The sequence below is a fragment of the Mobula birostris genome, chromosome 20 (genome assembly GCF_030028105.1).
Source record: "Mobula birostris isolate sMobBir1 chromosome 20, sMobBir1.hap1, whole genome shotgun sequence".
Taxonomy (NCBI): domain Eukaryota; kingdom Metazoa; phylum Chordata; class Chondrichthyes; order Myliobatiformes; family Myliobatidae; genus Mobula; species Mobula birostris.
Window position 1 is genome coordinate 63250940 of NC_092389.1, and position 19250 is coordinate 63270189.

Sequence of the window (19250 nt, forward strand, 5' to 3'; positions counted from 1 at the left end):
ATTTCCCTTGTCCAGTCCCGTACCTCTTTCCCCAATAAACTTCCCAACCCTTTGCTGTTCTGACGTTCTCCCATGAAATGTCTTGATACAGCTTTGAATTTATCGTTCCCTCAGCGATTACAAGCTGTCAGGACCTTACGCAGCGAAGAAGTCCCAAAGTATAATGCTCCTTCCATCATGCCTCAGAGTTATGATGAGGTTCTGGTGTTGGTGGGCAGTGCTGTTTTCCCTCCAAACAAAGCAATGTGCATTTCTGCCAAAACCTTCAACATTTGTCTCACCTGTCCTCAGAACATTGTCCCAGAAGTCTTGTAGAGCATCCAGGTAGTCTTTTGTAAGCTTGAGACGTGCAGAAAGGTTTTTTTTTTTGAAGAGCAGTCATTTCCTCCGTGGTGTTCTTCCATGAAAACAATTCTAGCTCACTGTGTTTCTAACAGTGGACACACAAGACTTCAGCAAGTTCTAGAGATTTCTGCATGTTTTTATTTTCCTGTTATCCTTGGGTTATTTTTCATCTCGTTAAGGATTCCCTTGTGATCTTTGCAGGACGTCTAATCCTAGGGAGAGTGGCAACAGTACTGAATTTCCTCCATGTGTAGATAGGTTCCTTTACTGTGGACTGAAGAAACACTCGGGACTTTCGAAATGTTTTTGTAGCCTTTTGCATCTTCGTGCATCTCTACAGTACTTCTGCTGAAAGTTATTTTTTTGATCGAGATATGGTCCACATTAACAGGTGCAGGCTCTGACGGTAACTCGACTTTGTGAATCTTTATATATATATATATAGGGCAGGACACCTCTACAACCAACAATTCAATCTGATCTCATTGAACACGGGACTCCGAATAGATATTGTAGACGGCATTATCCCTGAGGTTCACATACTTTCCCCAGCAAATGTAAGTATTATTGCTTCATTTTTCTCATTAAATAAATGAACAAGAGTTGTTTTCTCTGTCTAGTTTTATGAGATTAATGAAGATCAGATCATGTTTATACAGAAGTTGAGAAAACTCTGCGGGGTTCATAAACTTTCTAGCACCACTCTAAACCTGGCCCTCACAGCTACAAAAACCCTGGCCCACACGGCGCCACAGCACCTGGCCTTCTCACCCTTCAGCCCTTGCCTAGACACTACCGATAAGCAATAAACCCACCACAAATAGATAGTTCTGTAAGGCTCAGGGCTACCAGCTCGTGTTTGTCTGGGGGAAAGCCTGTCCGGCCGTCAAACCGTGTCTCCCGTTTGCGTAGTCGCTGTGTAATGCCCCCTGGTACAAACTCACACAACAAATATCAGACAGCACACAATGTACGATTTACAGATTACACTTTATAGATATTACTGGAACTGTGTAATTAACACAGATACAATATAAAAGGAAAGTTAAAGGCGCCAAACTTATCAGAGTTCAACCACTTCGTGCACAGCAGTTGGAGCTCAATTAACGGGGTCTTCTTTCCACCAATCGATCTCCTCCGACCCGCCGCCTGGGACCAACCACGGTGGTCGATCAGAGGGCGTCCAGCACGTACTTCCTCTTCGGTTCTCCTCCCGACAAGTCGGTCCACTTACCCAGACTCCCACACATACAGATAGAATAACACAGCTTCCATTGGTTAGTTCCTCTGTTATCTATAACTATAACCCAAGCATTTCAACGACGGAGAACATTACCTAATAGTTAGCATTGCAAAGAAGCCATTTCAGCATACTTAGCAGTTAACAGTTAACATTACAGTTAATATTACTGAGAACCCTACAGTTATAAACATACACATTAAAATTTGTGCAAAGACGAGGAAGACCCCAGTAAAGGTAAGTGTTGACTTAGTTAGTGAAGGCGTGGGGCAGAGCAATATGGCAGGTTTCGGTGATGATGAACGACCAATTATGAGATCAGGAAACACCAGATCATTTCCCACTGCCCGCAGAACTGCATCTAATCAAAGGCGACACGCTTTTCCTTCTCCTTTTCCACGGGATGGCAACAAAAAAAAAAGCCGAGATAAAAAGAAAGAGAAAAGGAACCAGGAGGTTAAACACAAGCTGGGATTGCAGAAAATATGTCACCCCTAAGCTCCAGGTTGCAGGGTTAAGTAACACCAAATATCCAGTAAATTCTGTTAATTTAATCCTGAGTACACCCCCACCCCCACACACACATAACATAAAGATCAGAGAAAACCAAATGTGGGGAGGTTACATCTTAATACGAGGTGAAGCCAAATAACCAGGCCTCGGGACATAATCTATTCCCCAGATGGTCAAAATAAAACCTAACACTGCGGTCTTACATACCTTAACCCTCACAGTGGAAAGCCTTTCATTATCATGGTCCATGGAGAAAACATAACCTCCACAAACGACCACCCACCATCACAAACACTGCTCCATACGTCACTATAATCCTGACCCACCCACCCACCACCAAAAACACTGCCCCACACGCCACTATAATCCTGGCCCACCCACCACCACAAACACTGGCCCACAGACGCATATGCGGCCTAAAGCGTCTGGGGGTCCATTTCAAGTGTTATTGTGGGGCCCTACCGCCGATTCCCCCTCTCCCCAAAAAAAAAAGAATAAAAACTAATATTCAAGTTGGTTTGCATCAATAATGGTATCATTTCGGACTTAAACGTTGATGCATTATATGCACTTTCAGCATAATGGACAGAGAGCTCAACATAATCCAAACAATTATCTTAATTAAAAACTGAAACAATGACATTTTTTACTTTGGAATGAGAAGCCTCGCCCTTTTCAGCAACTAGTCTGCATCGAATGGCACTATGTGTTAGGTATCAGCTGACATAAGAACAGACAGCTTAAAGAATGTCCCTCTAATTAAATTAATGACAAAAGCAATGTCATATTTAATAAAAAATCACACTTTATTAATTCAATAAACAGTGTCTGAAAGTGAACTTCTGGAAGGTTACAACAAACTGCCTCTCGCTCTCTTTAAGCACCACGGACAGCTCACGTAAGACCTGGAGAGCGAACAGGAGGAGAGTCAGAGAGAGAGGGGACGCAAGCGGGAGAGCGATATTACGATTTGTGGAAACGCCGCCAAATCACCTATACACATTTTGAGTGAAATATGTGGCTTATTTTATTATAATTATAAACTTTATTTCTGCTAAAAATGTGTTAAAGGACTTATCACTAGAACTTCAACACCCTCCTGTGCTTGAGTGCTGAGAATGCTTTAATGAGCTCATCTTTGTCCAGTGATCTTGCTATTTCATGCTGAATTGATACCTGAGCAAGAGCTGACAGACGCTCCTGGAGCATTGTTGTCCTCAGATGCGTTTTCATGAGCTTTAGTCTCGGAAAACTTCTCTCTCCACTCACTACAGTCACAGACATTGTCAGCATGAGTCTCAGAGCAATGGTGAGGTTAGGATACAGTTCAACCAGCTTGTTGCTGTAAATGTAGCTCAGAATTTGCAGGCCAGTTTTTTTTTTTTTTTTTTTTGCAGGCACAACAGCAGCCGACACCTCGCGCAGAAGGTCCTCAGCATCCACATCACCAAGTGTCCTCTCCATGTTTACGCAGCTGTCTTTCAGTGTGCGACTTTGGGTGGCTTTTTTCATTTCCTCTCTTCCATAAATGAAGCCAAACAGACTGTAAAACGACTCCATCAGCTTGAAGCGCTCACTGATGCCTGTGATGGCAGAGTCCACTAGTGGAAGGAAAACTTCTCTCTTGTACCGTTCCTCGGGTGCCACTGTCAGGGAAGGATCTGCACTTTGGGACTCGCACTGGAGCTGGCGTTTTGGTTTTCTGATTCATGCAGTAGGAAAGACCATTGGTATCCCTATCTCTTCAGCTGTGTCTCTGGCATCTGTTTGGGCGGATGAAAGGCCGTTCTCTCTGTATTCCTTGAGAAATTTCAGAACATATTCCACCTCGCGCTGTAGCACATCGATTCCCACTTGTGGGCTCCGGAGCAGCTTGCTGACACGATTCACCTCATGTAAAACGTTGTACCAGATGATACCAGTCAGCAGGAATTTCCATGACATGATCTCCTGTTCTAGGGCTCTGGCTGCAGATGTGGTTTCACTGTCACATTTCTGTGTGGCATGTTCAATCAGTCACAGGAGCGCATTGCCAACATCGGGAAGCTGGTAGCGCAGGACTTTCACACTTTCCACGCGGCACTCCCATCGCGTGTTGGAGATGGCCTTGAGGGTCATCTGTGGCACGTTCTCTTTGAAAAGCCCCCATCTCTGTGTCGCTGAGCTGAGTAGTGTGTATAGACGTTGCAGCGCCCCAAAGAAGCTCACAGACTCCACTGTTGATTTTGCAGCATCGACAATGACTAGGTTTAGGCTGCGGCTGGCGCATGGCATGAACAGAGTTTTTTTGTTAGTACCTAGCACCCTCTTCTGCGCCCCGCTATTTTGCCCCGCATATTGCTCCCGTTATCATATGCCTGCCCGCTGCATTTTGAGATATCTAATCCTAACTTCTCCATATGCGTTAAGAAAACGTCGGCTAGGCCTGCGCCTGTTCTGCACCCTCCACAATCGTACTGAACCTCCTTTGCAGTCTTCCAGCACAAAAGATGCTTTTTATAGAATGCGATCTAGAACTAAATGCAACTTTTCACGAAACTTAGCAACTCAAGCAGCATCTATTGAGAAGAATAGAGTCGAGGCTTCGGACGAGACCATTCCATTACATCACGGTGAGTCAAAGCGTCTGGCAGCGACACCTGCAAGAAGTGCGTCCAGCTGCAGCTCCTAACAAACCGCATTGGGGAACTGGAGCAGGAGCTGGATGACCTCCGGATCATTCGGGAGAATGAGGAGATTATAGAAAGCAGCTTCAGGGAGGTAGTTACACCAAAGGAGCAGAGCACAGGAAATTGGGTCACTGTCAGGCGAGTGAAGGGGAAAGGGAAGGCAGAGCAGGGTTCCCCTGTGGCCATTCCCCTCAACAATAAGTATACCGCATTGGATACTGTTGGGGGGGATGACTTACCTGAGAGACGCTGCGGCAGCCGGATCTCTGGCACTGAGTCTGGCTCTGCAGTGCAGAAGGGAGAATGGAAGAAGAGCAGAGCGGTAGTGATAGGGGACTCGATAGTTAGAGGTACAGTTAGGAGGTTCTGTGGTCCTGACAGAGAATCCAGGATGGTTTGTTGCCTGCCTGGTGCCAGGATCAAGGATGTCTCTGATCGATTGCATGACATTCTGAAGTCGGAGGGTGATCAGCCAGATGTGATGGTACACATCGGTACCAATGACATAGCAAGGAAGAGTGAGGAGGTCCTGGAGAGTGAGTATAGAGAGCTTGGTAGGAAGTTGAAAAGCAGGACCTTGAAGGTGGTAATCTCAGGATTGCTACCTGTGCTACGTGCCGGTGAGGGTAGGAATAGGATGCTCTGGAGGATGAACAAGTGGCTGAGGAACTGGTGTAGGGGGGCAGGGTTTCAGATCTCAGGATCATTGGGAACTCTTCTGGGGCAGGTGGGACCTGTATAAGAGAGACGGGTTACACTTGAACTACAAGGGGACCAATATCCTTTCAGGGAGGTTTGTTAGTGCTACTGGGGAGGCTTTAAACTAGATTTGCAGGGGGATGGGAACCAGAGTGCAAGAGCTGACAGTGTGGCTGGGGTGAAAATAAATTATCTTAAAAGTTCAAGCAAATCCGCTAATAGAAAGGTTGCGAGTGGTGGTAAAAATCTTCTGAGGTGTATATATTTCAATGTTAGGAGTATTGCGGAGAAGGCAGACGAGTTGAGGGTGTGGATTGACACGTGGAATTATGACGTTATAGCAATTAGTGAAACTTGGCTACAGGAGGGGCAGGACTGGCAGCTTAATATTCCAGGGTTCCGACGTTTCAGATGTGATCGAGGCAGAGGAATAAAAGGTTGTGGGGGGGGGCGGTAGCATTGCTTGTCAGGGAAAATGTTACGGCAGTGCTCAGGCAGGACAGATTAGAGGGCTTGTCTACTGAGTACTTATGGTTGGAGCTGAGAAACAGGAAAGGTATGGCCACATTTCTGGGATTGTATTATAGAACACCCAATAGTCAACGAGAATTGGAGGAGCAAATCTGCAGAGAGATAGCAGGCAACTGCAGGAAACATTAAGTTGTGGCGGTAGGGGATTTTAATTTTCCACATATTGATTGGGACTCCCATACTGTTAGGGGTCGAGATGGGTTAGAGTCTGTAAAATGTGTTCAGGAAAGTTTTCTAAATCAATATATAGAGGTACCACCTAGAGCGGATGCAATATTAGATCTCCTGTTATGAAACGAGTTAGGACAGGTGACGGAAGTGTGTGAACGGGAACATCTTGGTTCCACTGATTATAACACCATTAGTTTCAACACGATCATGAATAAAGATAGTTCTGGTCCTCGGGTTGAGGTTCCTAAACTGGAAAAAGGCCAAATTTGAAAAAAAAAATGAGAAAGGATCTAAACAGTGTGGATTGGGACAGGTTGTTCTCTGGCAAAGATGTGTTTGGTAGGTGAGAAGCCTTCAAAGGAGAAATTTTGAGAGTGCAGAGTTTGTATGTTCCTGTCAGGATTAAAGGCAAGGTGAATAGGAATAAGGAACCTTGGTTCTCAAGGGATATTGCAACTCTGATAAAGAAGAAGAGAGTTGTATGACATGTATAGGAAACAGGGAGTAAATAAGGTACTTGAGGAGTACGAAAAGTGCAAGGAAATACTTAAAAAGGAAATCAGGAGGGCTAAAAGAAGACATGAGGTTGCCTTGGCAGTCAAAGTGAAGGATCATCCAATGAGCTTTTACAGGTATATTAAGAGCAAAAGGATTGTAAGGGATAAAATTGGTCCTCTTGAAGATCAGAGTGGTCGGCTATGTGCGGAACCAAAGGAAATGGGGGAGATCTTAAATAGGCTTTTTGCGACTGTATTTACTAAGGAAACTGGCATGAAGTCTATGGAATTAAGGGAAGCAAGTAGTGAGATCATGGAAACTGTACAGATTGAAAAGGTGGAGGTGCTTGCTATCTTGAGGCAAATTAAAGTGGATAAATCCCCAGGACCTGACAGGGTATTCCCTCGGAACTTGAAGGAGACTAGTGTTGAAATTGCAGGGGCCCTGGCAGATATATTTAAAATGTCGGTGTCTACGGGTGAGGTGCCGGAGGATTGAAAAATGGCTCATGTTGTTCCGGTGTTTAAAAAAGGATCGAAAAGTAATCCAGGAAAATATAGGCCGGTAAGTTTGACGTCGGTAGTGGGTAAGTTATTGGAGGGAGTACTAAGAGACAGAATCTACAAACATTTGGATAGACAGGGACTTATTAGGGAGAGTCAACATGGCTTTGTACGTGGTAGGTCATGTCTGACCAATCTATTGGAGTTTGTCGAGGAGGTTACCAGGAAAGTGGATGAAGGGAAGGCAGTGGACGTTGTCTACATGGACTTCAGTAAAGCCTTTGACAAGGTCCCGCATGGGAGGTTAGTTAGGAAAATTCAGTCGCTAGGTATACATGGAGAGGTGGTAAATTGGATTAGACATTGGCTCAACGGAAGAAGCCAAAGAGTGGTGGTAGAGAATTGCTTCTCCGAGTGGAGGCCTGTGACTAGTGGTGTGCCACAGGGATCAGTGCTGGGTCCATTGTTATTTGTCATCTATATCAATGATCTGGATGATAATGTGGTAAATTGGATCAACAAATTTGTTAATGATACAAAGATTGGAAGTGTTGTGGACAGTGAGGAAGGTTTTCAAAGCTTGCAGAGGGATTTGGACCAGCTGGAAAAATGGGCTGAAAATGGCAGATGGAGTTTAATACAGACAAATGTGAGATATTGCACTTTGGAAGGACAAACCAAGGTGGAACATGCAGGGAAAACGGTAAGGCACTGAGGAATGCAGTAGAACAGAGGGATCTGGGAATACAGATACAAAATTCCCTAAAAGTTGCGTCACAGGTAGATAGGGTTGTAAAGAGAGCTTTTGGTACATTGGCCTTTATTAATCAAAGTATTGAGTATAAGAGCTGGAATGTTATGATGAGGTTGTATAATACACTGATGAGGCCGAATCTGGAGTATTGTGTTCAGTTTTGGTCACCAAATTACAGGAAGGATATTAATAAGGTTGAAAGAGTGTATAGAAGGTTCACAAGGATGTTGCCGAGACTTGAAAAACTCAGTTACAGAGAAAGGTTGAATAAGTTAGGACTTTATTCCCTGGAGCGTAAAAGAATTAGGGGAGATTTGATAGAGATATAAAATTACGATGGGTATAGATAGAGTGAATGCAAGCAGGCTTTTTCCACTGAGGCAAGGGGAGAAAAACACCAGAAGGCATGGGTTAAGGGCGAAGAGGAAAAGTTTAAAGGGAACATTAAGGGGGCTTCTTCACACAGAGAGTGGTGGGAGTATGGAATGAGCTGCCAGACGAGGTGGTAAATGCGGGTTCTTTTTTAACATTTAAGAATAAATTGGACAGATACATGGATGGGAGGTGTATGGAGGGATATGGACCGTGTGCAGGTCAGTGGGACTAGGCAGAAAATGGTTCGGCACAGCCAAGAAGGGCCAAAAGGCCTGTTTCTGTGCTGTAGTTTCTATGGTTTTCTTTTGTACAGGTACTACATTTTGTTTTCTGTATTGAGGTTGTTCCAGGTCAAATTTGACCCGTACCTATTGAAATGGATTTTAGATCTCTGAAACATTAATTAAGGATTAATCATTCATTTATTAATGTCAGACAGGCTATTTATACACTACGAATAGATCTGTGGTCCAAAACTTGGGATAGACACTTGTTATGAGGGGATTCATGGGCCCGGTCAAATTTGACCAATACCATACTGTGAAGGTATAGAATATGAACAGGTTGCCTGGGCTAATGTCCCGGAGCTGCCGGTCGATGGGGCAATCTGCCCGGGAATAAGACCTGGGAGATTAGGCGGTTAATGTGAGGAACTGAATTTTGGGCTGGAGACAACGCGGCCGCCTTTGTCTTGTGCTCAGGACGCGGCTTTGTTAATGAACCGTAGCACCGAGGTGACCGGATATTTCACCGCGCTGATCATCTGCTCCCTGAATTTCGACTGAGTCACCGCGTAAATAAATGTGTTCGTGCAGCAGCTGAAATTCCTCAGCAAATAGCCGACAAGATAGAAGATCCATTCCGAATCATTGAAATCGTATCCTTTTCCTGAGATCTGATAATATATGAAATTTACAACCAGTGTCATCCACAGGAGGATGAAGTTGCCGGAGAGGGTGAAGAGTAAAACCACAGACCTCCTCCTGCTCTTCATCTCCGGGTCACTGCGGTTCTCTCCCTTGCTCTGACCCTTCAGCCCCTTACGGACCCGACTGGCCACTAAAATGTGTCTGACTGTCAGAGCGTTGAGCAACAGGATCGCAGCGAAAGGGAGGAACGAAGTTAAAACCGTATCGAACCAATCGTATACTATCCACCCGGGGTCAGTGAAATACTTGTCCATGAGTTTACAGAACCACGGTACATTGTCGATGATCACGCTGGGTTCCTGCGTGAAGTATCGGGGAACATGTCTCTGACAGGACAGTACTCCGGTTAGTGTTAGAACCACAGCCGCAGTTTTCCCGGTGCAATATTTTGTCTTCAGCTTCTGGCAGCAAATGGCGACAAAACGATCAAAAGTGAAAGTGACGGTGAACCAGACAGAACAGTCAGTGGCGGAGAATGTCAGTACTTCGATAACACTGCACACCGGGCTGATGCCCAGAAAACTCCACGGGAAATAATACAATCTGATTCGATACAAAATGACCTCGGTGACAATGGTCAGTAGATCCGCCGCTGCCATGGCCACCAGGTAGCGAGTGGTGCAGGTAGAGAGACCGCACTTTCCCCGGGACAGGATCACAATCGCCACTAAATTCACTGGTGAGAGGGAACAGAGTTTGGGAATTACTGAACCCATTACGCGGGAATTAACACGGGATCGGGTTTCAGCTAATGATCAGGAGTGCTGGAGTCTGTGAATGCTAATCTAACACCAGACACGGCTCACACCCTCTCTGACCTGCTGTCCTCAGAAAACTCAGCATCAGGTGCAGCCAAAAATGAATACAGAAGTGAGGAACACACACAAAATACTGGAGGAACTCGGCATGTCAGGCACCAGACATGGAATTGAACAAACTCCAGTTTCGGGTGGGATCCTTCATCAGGCCGAAGTTGTCCCCCAATTTATGACGGGTCGTAGAGGGAAAGTAGAAATAACTCTGTAATCAGAGGCTGACGGGCTCCATTAATGGATTGATTCTACAGCACAGATGAATTCGATAACACTAGTGAGCAGATGCGTAGCCACTGGTTCTGTGATAAGACCCGATTGTTGACCAATAGACGGTGAAACCCGACTCTGAGAGATTCTAGGGGGAGACGTAAAACACGGGACCAGGTTTTCTCTTTGATCAATAACTCAGAAACAGTGAGCTCTACGATGTAACCCTCCCCCCCCCAACAATCTCACCTTCAGCAGAGCTGCCCGTCGTCAAAACAGGGACAACTCTAGACAAGCTGACATTAAAGGCAAGACTAACATTCGAGTCGATACCCTGAGTTTGAGGAGAGACAGAGGTTTAGTTCCGCTTGTTATTAAATGTGAAAATCTGAATGTTGAACTGACAGGATCGATATTTCTGACGGATATTTGTGCAATTATCATCAAGTTAGAAGCTCGTCAAATGATCGTAAACAGATTCACATGGTTAACACACAGAAATACCAAACAAGAATTGCTCTGCTCACTCACCAGGAACTCCAATGACGGCAATGAACACGTACAATATTTTCTCCACACTCTCGTACGTAACTAACATTGCAGACATTTACTCTGTCCAGTGTCTGAGCCCCTATGCTACAAGCGATTTCGCGGAATAAAGTGTTGTGGCACAATATTCCTGGGGTTTTTAATACCATTTAGCTACTCCACAGGGACAGGTTTCAACAGATTTAAAAATAAGCATGTTTAAAGTACTTGCAAACTGATTACATCAGCCAGGTGCAATCCCCGCGGTGACAGATTGCGATTAATTTAAGCAATCATGTTTAGATCATTTGTGAGAGTTAGTTTGCCCCAAGAAATGTGACTGAACCTTCCGAAGTGTCTCATCAGTTAAACGTGTTTCCCCTGTAAATATGTACTTCAAAGGAACCATTTGTCAAACACACAATATTGCAGTAAATTATGTCATTGTAGCTTATGAAATGTATTGAATCACCCACTATTACTCTTGATATAGATTGTGTTTGGGGGATTCTACCGAGAGGTTCCCCATGAAACTGCCTGTGGGGTTCGTCTGGGACCAAACTCTCACCCTTATACATGGCCAGCAAACTCAGCAGTCTAGTGTGGACGGGAGATTATGTTTTAATCTTATCACCCCGCATATGTCAGAGAACATGGCGGAGGGCTGGAGAGGTGGTTAAGAAAATGTAGTTGTGTGTGTGTGTGTGTGTGTGTGTGTGTGTGTGTGTGCGTGCGTGTGTGTGTGTGTGTGTGTGTGTGTTTGTCTGTCTTTTTGTCTGTCTATGTGTGTCAGAGTGTTTCTGTGTCTGTGTGTGTGTAGACTCATTGTCTCTGCCTGACCCTGCCTGACTGTACACCTGTCCGTACACTTCGAATTCAGTTTATCCCCCTTCGTTCATTCCCTTCCCATTTGCCTCTGCAAACTGCAGATGCTCTCGAACTCTCATTTCAAAGATTTCACAAAATGATTGCCTGAACCATAAAACATTAAGAACAGATTTCAAACTTCAAACTGCATTTACTATTAATGTCTGTACAAATGAAAAAACCCGGAGATTCGTCACAGCTCCAAATCAGCAGACACTCCAGCATGCACACTGGATTATCCCAGAACAAGAATCATTTCGAATAGTTCACAAAACAGCTGCCTCCGCCTGGGAAAAGGGCAAGAGCAAATTTCAAAGTTCAAACTCCATTGACTATTGAAGTATCTCTTCATAAAATAACTTTTAGAGTCGTCATACATCTAAACCGTGAGAAACCTGAAATAGATGTGCACCCCCAAATCCATGAGCATGCTCCAAAACCATCGATTCCCCAAAATCCGTGTGCACCCTCAAAGCCGCCATCATTCCCAAATTTCTGCAAACAGTCACAGGAACACCCAAATACGTATGCACCCTGAAATCGGTGAGCACACCCATTTTCAGTGTGCCCCCACATCCGCCGCCACCCTCAAAACCGCATACACCGCAATATTCGCTGACAAACACCCATTTCTGAGCTAAATCCATGTGCTCCCTCAAATTCTCCAAATCAGCAGAATCCTCAAATCCGTCTGCACCACCAAACCCGTCTTAGAAAGTTACAGGTCAACTTTACAAAACACTGACAGTCATAGTCATACATTATCGATCCCGGAGGAAATTGGTTTTCGTTACAGTTGCACCATAAATAATAAATAGTAATAAAACCATAAATAGTTAAATAGTAATATGTAAATTATGCCAGTAAATTATGAAATAAGTCCAGGGCCAGCCTATTGGCTCAGGGTGTCTGACCCTCCAAGGGAGGAGTTGTAAAGTTTGATGGCCACAGGCAGGAATGACTTCCTATGACGCTCTGTGTTGCATCTCGGTGGAATGAGTCTCTGACTGAATGTACTCCTGTGCCCAACCAGTCCATTATGTAGTGGATGGGAGACATTGTCCAAGATGGGATGCAACTTGGACAACATCCTCTTTTCAGCATTCTCTGGTTGCAGCGGAGTTGACTGAGTCTGGTCGAAAGGGGTCGGGGGCTTTGCTGCCTGTTCAGTAGGTCATGGAGAGGATTTGACAGATTGTTCATAATCGATAACAGTTTGTTTAGTGACCTCCACTCCACCACTCACTCGAAAGAGTCGGGCCTGTGGCCAAGGATGGATCCAGCCTTTTTGATGAGATTATTTCGTCTTTTTGCATCACCAACACCAATGCTGCTCCCCCAACAGAAAACAGCAAAGAAGACTGCACTGGCTACAACAGATCGGTAAAATATCTGCACCAACCTTCCTCACACATTCAAGGATCTCGACTTCCTTAGAAAATAGAGTCTGCTCGTCCCCTTCTTTTAAACAGTCTTTGTGTTGGTTTTCCAGTCGTGTCTTTTGCTGAGGTGAACCCCTAAGTAACTGTACACCTCCGCCACAGTAACCTGTTCCTCCAGAACGTATACAGGACTCGTCACAGTCCTCTTCCTCCAGAATGTATACAGGACTCGTCACAGTCCTCTTCCTCCAGAATGTATACAGGACTCGTCACAGTCCTCTTCCTCCTAAAATCAATAACCATTTCCCTGGTTTTGGTCTCAGATTGTAATGGTGCTGCAAAATCCCAGACAGCAGGATCATACAGGTCTTCAGTACCCTGGGGCTGATACCGGCAGGGTCAGCAGATGTAGTCTCTCCCCTTGTCTCCTACCCTGACCTACAGTCACTGTCAGACGGGACAGCAGATGTAGTCTCTCCCCCTGTCTCCTACCCTGACCTACAGTCACTGTCAGACGGGTCAGCAGATGTAGTTCCTCTCCCTGTCTCCTACCCTGACCCGCAGTCACTGTCAGACGGGTCAGCAGATGTAGTAGATGAGGTATTCCTCCTCCTACCAGTGTTGAACCTTGCTATTACAGTCTGATACCAGAGATCACCATTAAGACTAAAATCATTTCAGCTGTCTTCCGTCCATTGACATTTGCAGAATTTTGACCGTGCGGAAAAGGGAAAGGGTCTGTGTGGGAATATCAAACACAACAGTACATCAGTTCTGCTGTGTCTGTCACTTCACCAGGAATTGAATGTCTTCAGTCCTCGAATGTGGAGCAGGAGATGCTGGAGAAGACAGCACACAGTTGTGACAAGGAAACCCGAATATGTGTACACGTCCGTGATCTGAGCAGATGAACGGCCAGTCAGTTGGCAGTGGTGGGACGTCATTCATGGGCTCTCATTTTGGAACGGATGCACGAGGACGTTGTACCTGCAGATACACCAGCAAGTTCACACTGGGGTGAGGCCGTTCACCTCCGGGTGTGGGAAAGGATTCATACAAACATCCGATCAGCAGAGATACCGGAGCGGTCACTCGAGGGAGAACCCATTCACCAGCGGCGAGTGTGGGAAGGGTTCAATCAGTTAATTCAGCGACTGAAGCTCCAGCCATTTCACGCAGGGGGAAGCAGCTGTACACCTGTTCGGAGCGTGGGAAGAGTTTCATTCAGTTGACCCACCTTGAGAGGCTCCAGCGAGTTCACAATAAGTAGAGGCCATACTTCTGTACTGAGTGAGGAAAGAGATTTAATCAGTCATCCCATCTGCTGAAACTCCAGCAACTTCACACCAGGGAGGAAGTTCAGGTCAGCTGTCTGTTAACTGTTTATACACGATGGTGACTAAATCCAGTTGCGAGTTGACGAGAGATAATTGTCAGATTCTGCAGATATTGCAGCAGTTCCTCACACTGAACCCTGGTCACTCAGCATTGCAGGGCTCTGTTAGACCAGAACTCCACACGATATAGGAGTACAATCAGGCCATTCGGCCCATCGAGTGTGCTCTGAGATTTCATCAGCACTCTGTTCCAGTTCATCGCTCAACACCCAATCCAGAATAGCTGATCCCAAGTGTGTTCAACCAGCAGCTGCTCGAAACAGACATCTCGTAGGCATTCTACAAATCTCCCACTCTTGGTAACCAACACTAACCTGATTTTTCTAATTGATATACCCCCATGACTATCGTAACATAGCCCTTTTGACATGCATTTTGTCTCCTGTTGTCATTTATGGACCGCATCCTTACCACGGTTGGAGGTCTGCATATAGATTTTCTCAGGGTCTTGTTACACTTAATGTTTCTTCACTCTACCCACAGAGATTCTACATCTTCCGATCCTGTACCGCCTCTTTTTTGTAATGATTTGATTTCATATTTACCAGCAGAGCCACCCGCCCCTTTGCCTACCTACCTGTCCTTCCGATACAACGTGTCTGCTTGGACGTTAGCTCCGGGTTATAATCTTCTTTCAGCCACGATACGGAGATGTAAACAAATCACACTGTGCTAAAAGTTCACCTCTCTTATTCTGTACACTGTGCATATTCAAACATAACACCCCCAGTCCTGCATTCATCCCCCTTATCGATGTTATCCCACTTTAACGCTGCAACTCATCTCGTTGACTGCAGTTTTGCCCTGACATCAGCCTCTGCTTGCTAGTACTGTCGCTGCACACTATCTCTGTTGCCAACCAGCTACCTCATCCCCAGCACTCACACTCCGGTTCCCATCCCCCTGACAAGTTATTTTAAACACAAGCTGTAACAAACCTGCCCACAAGCACACTGGACCCCGCCAGGTTCAGATACAACCCGTCCCTGTTGTACAGATCATTGCATCCCCAGGAGAGATCCCAATGACCCAGAGATCTGATGCAATGCCCCTGCACCAGTTCCGCAGCCACACATTCATCTGCCGAATCATCCTATTCTTACCCGATTTAAAAATGTTGCCTCACCTGGAAGGACTGTTTCTGAGCCAGAATGGAGCTGAGGGAGGAAGTAAATGGGAGCGTATAGAACTTCGCTTGCAAGGATATGTTCCAGGAGCGAGATCAGTGGGGGGAGCGGGGTAAGGTAAAGATAGGAAGGTAGGAAGCGGTTTAGACAAGATAACCATGCAAATCGGTCGGGTTATAAAAAATGTCAGCTGGTGTGAGTGTGTTTTGTGAGCCCTGCTACCTGCCACGCTCGGTGTCCTTCTCAGGTCAGCTGTCAGCTATTGCGCCAGTGTGGATGGTGGAGGCTTTACAGGGATGGTAAATGGTGTAGGGGTCAGGCGGGGTTACAAAATGACGATGGGTGTAGGGTAAGAAGGGTTTTCACAGATGGTGAGCACCACGAGGATCGGGGGTGTGCACAGAAATGGGGAGTGACGTAAGGGTTTTCACAGAGGTTGAGGTGTGAAGAATCGGAGGTGTGAACAGAAATGGGGAGTGACGTAAGGGTTTTCACAGAGGGTGAGGTGTGAAGGATCGGGGGTGTGAACAGAAATGGGGAGTGATGTAAGGGTTTTCACAGATGGTGAGCACCACAAGGATCGGAGGTGTGAACGGAAATGGGGAGTGACGTAAGGGTTTTCACAGAGGGTGAGGTGTGAAGGATCGGGGGTATTAACGGAAATGGGGAGTGATGTAAGGGTTTTCACAGATGGTGAGGTGTGAAGAGAAATGGGGAGTGATGTAAGGGTTTTCACAGAGGGTGAGGTGTGAAGAATCGGAGGTGTTAACAGAAATGGGGAGTGATGTAAGGGTTTTCACAGAGGGTGAGGTGTGAAGGATCGGGGGTGTGAACAGAAATGGGGAGTGGTGTAAGGGTTTTCACAGAGGGTGAGGTGTGAAGGATCGGAGGTGTGAACAGAAATGGGGAGTGACGTAAGGGTTTTCACAGAGGGTGAGGTGTGAAGGATCGGGGATGTGCACAGAAATGGGGAGTGACGTAAGGGTTTTCACAGAGGGTGAGGTGTGAAGGATCGGAGGTGTGAACAGAAATGGGGAGTGACGTAAGGGTTTTCACAGAGGGTGAGGTGTGAAGGATCGGAGGTGTGAACAGAAATGGGGAGTGATGTAAGGGTTTTCACAGAGGGTGAGGTGTGAACAGAAATGGGGAGTGATGTAAGGGTATTCACAGATGGTGAGGTGTGAAGGATCGGGGGTGTGAACAGAAATGGGGAGTGATGTAAGGGTTTTCACAGAGGGTGAGGTGCGAAGGATCGGGGGTGTGAACAGAAATGGGGAGTGATGTAAGGGTTTTCACAGAGGGTGAGGTGTGAAGGATCGGGGGTGTGAACAGAAATGGGGAGTGACATAAGGGTTTTCACAGATGGTGAGGTGTGAAGGATTGGAGGTGTGAACAGAAATGGGGAGTGATGTAAGGGTTTTCACAGAGGGTGAGGTGTGAAGGATCAGGGGTGTTAACAGAAATGGGGAGTGACGTAAGGGTTTTCACAGAGAGTGAGGGCCGCAAGGTTCGGAGGTGTGAACAGAAATGGGGAGTGATGCAAGGGTTTTCACAGAGGGCGAGGTGTAAAGGAATGCTTCTCCACCACTGGGGAAACGTACTTCACTTGTCGGACCAAAATGGCATTTCTTTCTGTAACAAAATGGAACCTGTAGTGTATAAGAGTGCTTTGCTAAAAGTCTTCGTGCAACATGATGCTGATGGTACCTGAGCACTTGAGTGCAGAACCGTAGCTGTGTTACTGGAAGAATGCCAAACATTGTTTCAGCAGACAACAGAATGCACCCTGTCCTTGAACTTGTGTCCAAAGGGGTGATGGTATTGTCTCTTTTTGATAAAGCTATTACCAGCACCTGGGCAGTGCTAGTCTTCCCTTGCTGCAAATAAACATAAAAGCACTTATGATTGATCCACTCTGAGTTAATTGTTGTTCGTTACCAGACATGGTGAAAAGGTGCTTAACGCCATCTGCTACCTGGACACTCACTCTTACCTGCACCCGCACCTTACTCCCCACCGCTTCGCCATCTCAACACTATACAACAATTCAGTAGAAACTGAAATACCCATTCCGTCCATTGAGTCTTTTCCACCATTCGATCACGGCTATTGGATGTTCCCTCTGAACCCCACGCTGCTGCCTTCTAGCGGTCACCTTTGACACCCTTATTAATCAACAATCCACCATTTACTTAAGTGAAGTCCATTACGCCACTGGTGTTTGGGGCAGCAATGAGGAGATTGCAGAAGAGGTTCACCAGGATGTTGTGTGGATTGGAATCATGAGCTACTGTGTGAGGAGAGTTTGGACAAACTTGGGCTGTTTTCTCTGGAGTGGAGGAGGCTTAGGGTGACCTGATAGAACTTGATAAGATTACGAAAGATCTCGATAGAGTAGATAGGTGACATTTTTAACCTTCTGTGCCACAATGTCTAATACCAGAGATCATGCATTTAGAGAGGAGGGACCCGTGGAATTCATTACCATGGACGGCTCAGAGGCCAAGTCATCCTGTTTAGTTAAAGCATACATTGACCGGTGCTTGATTAGTAAAGGCATCAAAGGTTATGGGGAGAAGGCAGGAGAATGATGTTGTGAAGGAAAATAAAAGACACTGGGATAGCGACGGAAAGAGGAAACTTTAGAGGGAGGCGTGTCAAGCACAGACAGACGGGACAGACTCAGATAGAGGTTCTTGTCTGGCACGGAGCAATGGGGCTGAACACCGGTTCATTTTCCACTTCTGGACCTTCACTGAGACCATTTTTCATCAGTACATGTTTCTCAAACAATACATTTCAATGTACAAGTTCAACATAAATTTTTTATCAAACTGTGTTAACCAGCTGCTTTCGAACACTTCACAAAATGTTTGCAAGGTAACTCAATGCCCACCCCCAGCCTGGGGTCAGGAATGGGACCAATTCCAGCGGGAGAGGGCTGGGTGAGTCTGGGACTTTGTGAAGGAGCCCTAACTCCAAACTCCTCATTTCCCTTCCTCTTCTCACTCCCCTCCCTCACACTCCACTGCATGTGTTTGTGAGATAGAGAGAGACCTGCCTGCCCACTTACCCTCCATCAACGATGTCCCCTCTCCCCAACACACTCACACTCCTGTGCACACTGCAATCCCTGTGGGCTGAATTGATCCAAAAATGTTATGTCCTCCCTCTTGCTCCAATTCCTTAGCCACGTGTTAAACTGTTTCTCCTTCCTACTCCTGGCACATGGCATGGATGGCAGTCCTGAGATCACAGCCCTGGATGAGTTGTCTCTTTACTTAGCACCTCACTAACTGAACTTCCTTTGCAGAACCTTGTTAGTCTACCCCTTTTCCCATCTGAGCCTTAGAACCATACCAAGTGCCAGAGACCCTACAGCTGTGACTTCACTTTGTGAGGTCATCCCCCCATCCCAACAGCATCTAAGGTGATATATGTGTTGTTCAGGGGGATGGCCACAGGGGTGCACTGCACTCACTGTTTAACCCCTTTCTCCTCCCTGACTGTCACCCAGTTTCTTGTGCTGTCACCTTGGGTGCAACTACCTCTCTATATGTCCTACCTATCACCCCTTCAGCCTACCGAATGGTCTGGGGTTCATCCAGTTCCAGCTCCAACTCCTCAATGTGAATCATTCGGAGCTGAAGCCGGATGCCCTTCTCACAGGTGTAGTTACCAGGGACACAGGAGGGTCCCC

General features: G+C 46.1%; 1 protein-coding gene across 1 annotated transcript; it reads right to left on the minus strand.

The window, feature by feature from the left end:
* Positions 1 to 8995: 8995 nt before the first annotated feature.
* Positions 8996 to 10847, minus strand: LOC140185342 (probable G-protein coupled receptor 139). The gene is made up of 2 exons (XM_072238723.1): positions 10781 to 10847; positions 8996 to 9903 (listed from the first exon to the last, which is right to left on the minus strand). Exons 1-2 carry the CDS (start codon positions 10845 to 10847, stop codon positions 8996 to 8998), a joined length of 975 nt encoding a protein of 324 aa, XP_072094824.1.
* Between the last annotated feature and the right edge of the window lie 8403 nt (positions 10848 to 19250).

Excerpts from the sequence above, each read along its gene's own strand:
- LOC140185342 (XM_072238723.1), bottom strand. The coding sequence starts at position 10,847 with ATGTTAGTTACGTACGAGAGTGTGGAGAAAATATTGTACGTGTTCATT. Across the intron at positions 9,904-10,780 it reads TGCCGTCATTGGAGTTCCTG|TGAATTTAGTGGCGATTGTG; the intron begins GTGAGTGAGCAG and ends CCCTCTCACCAG.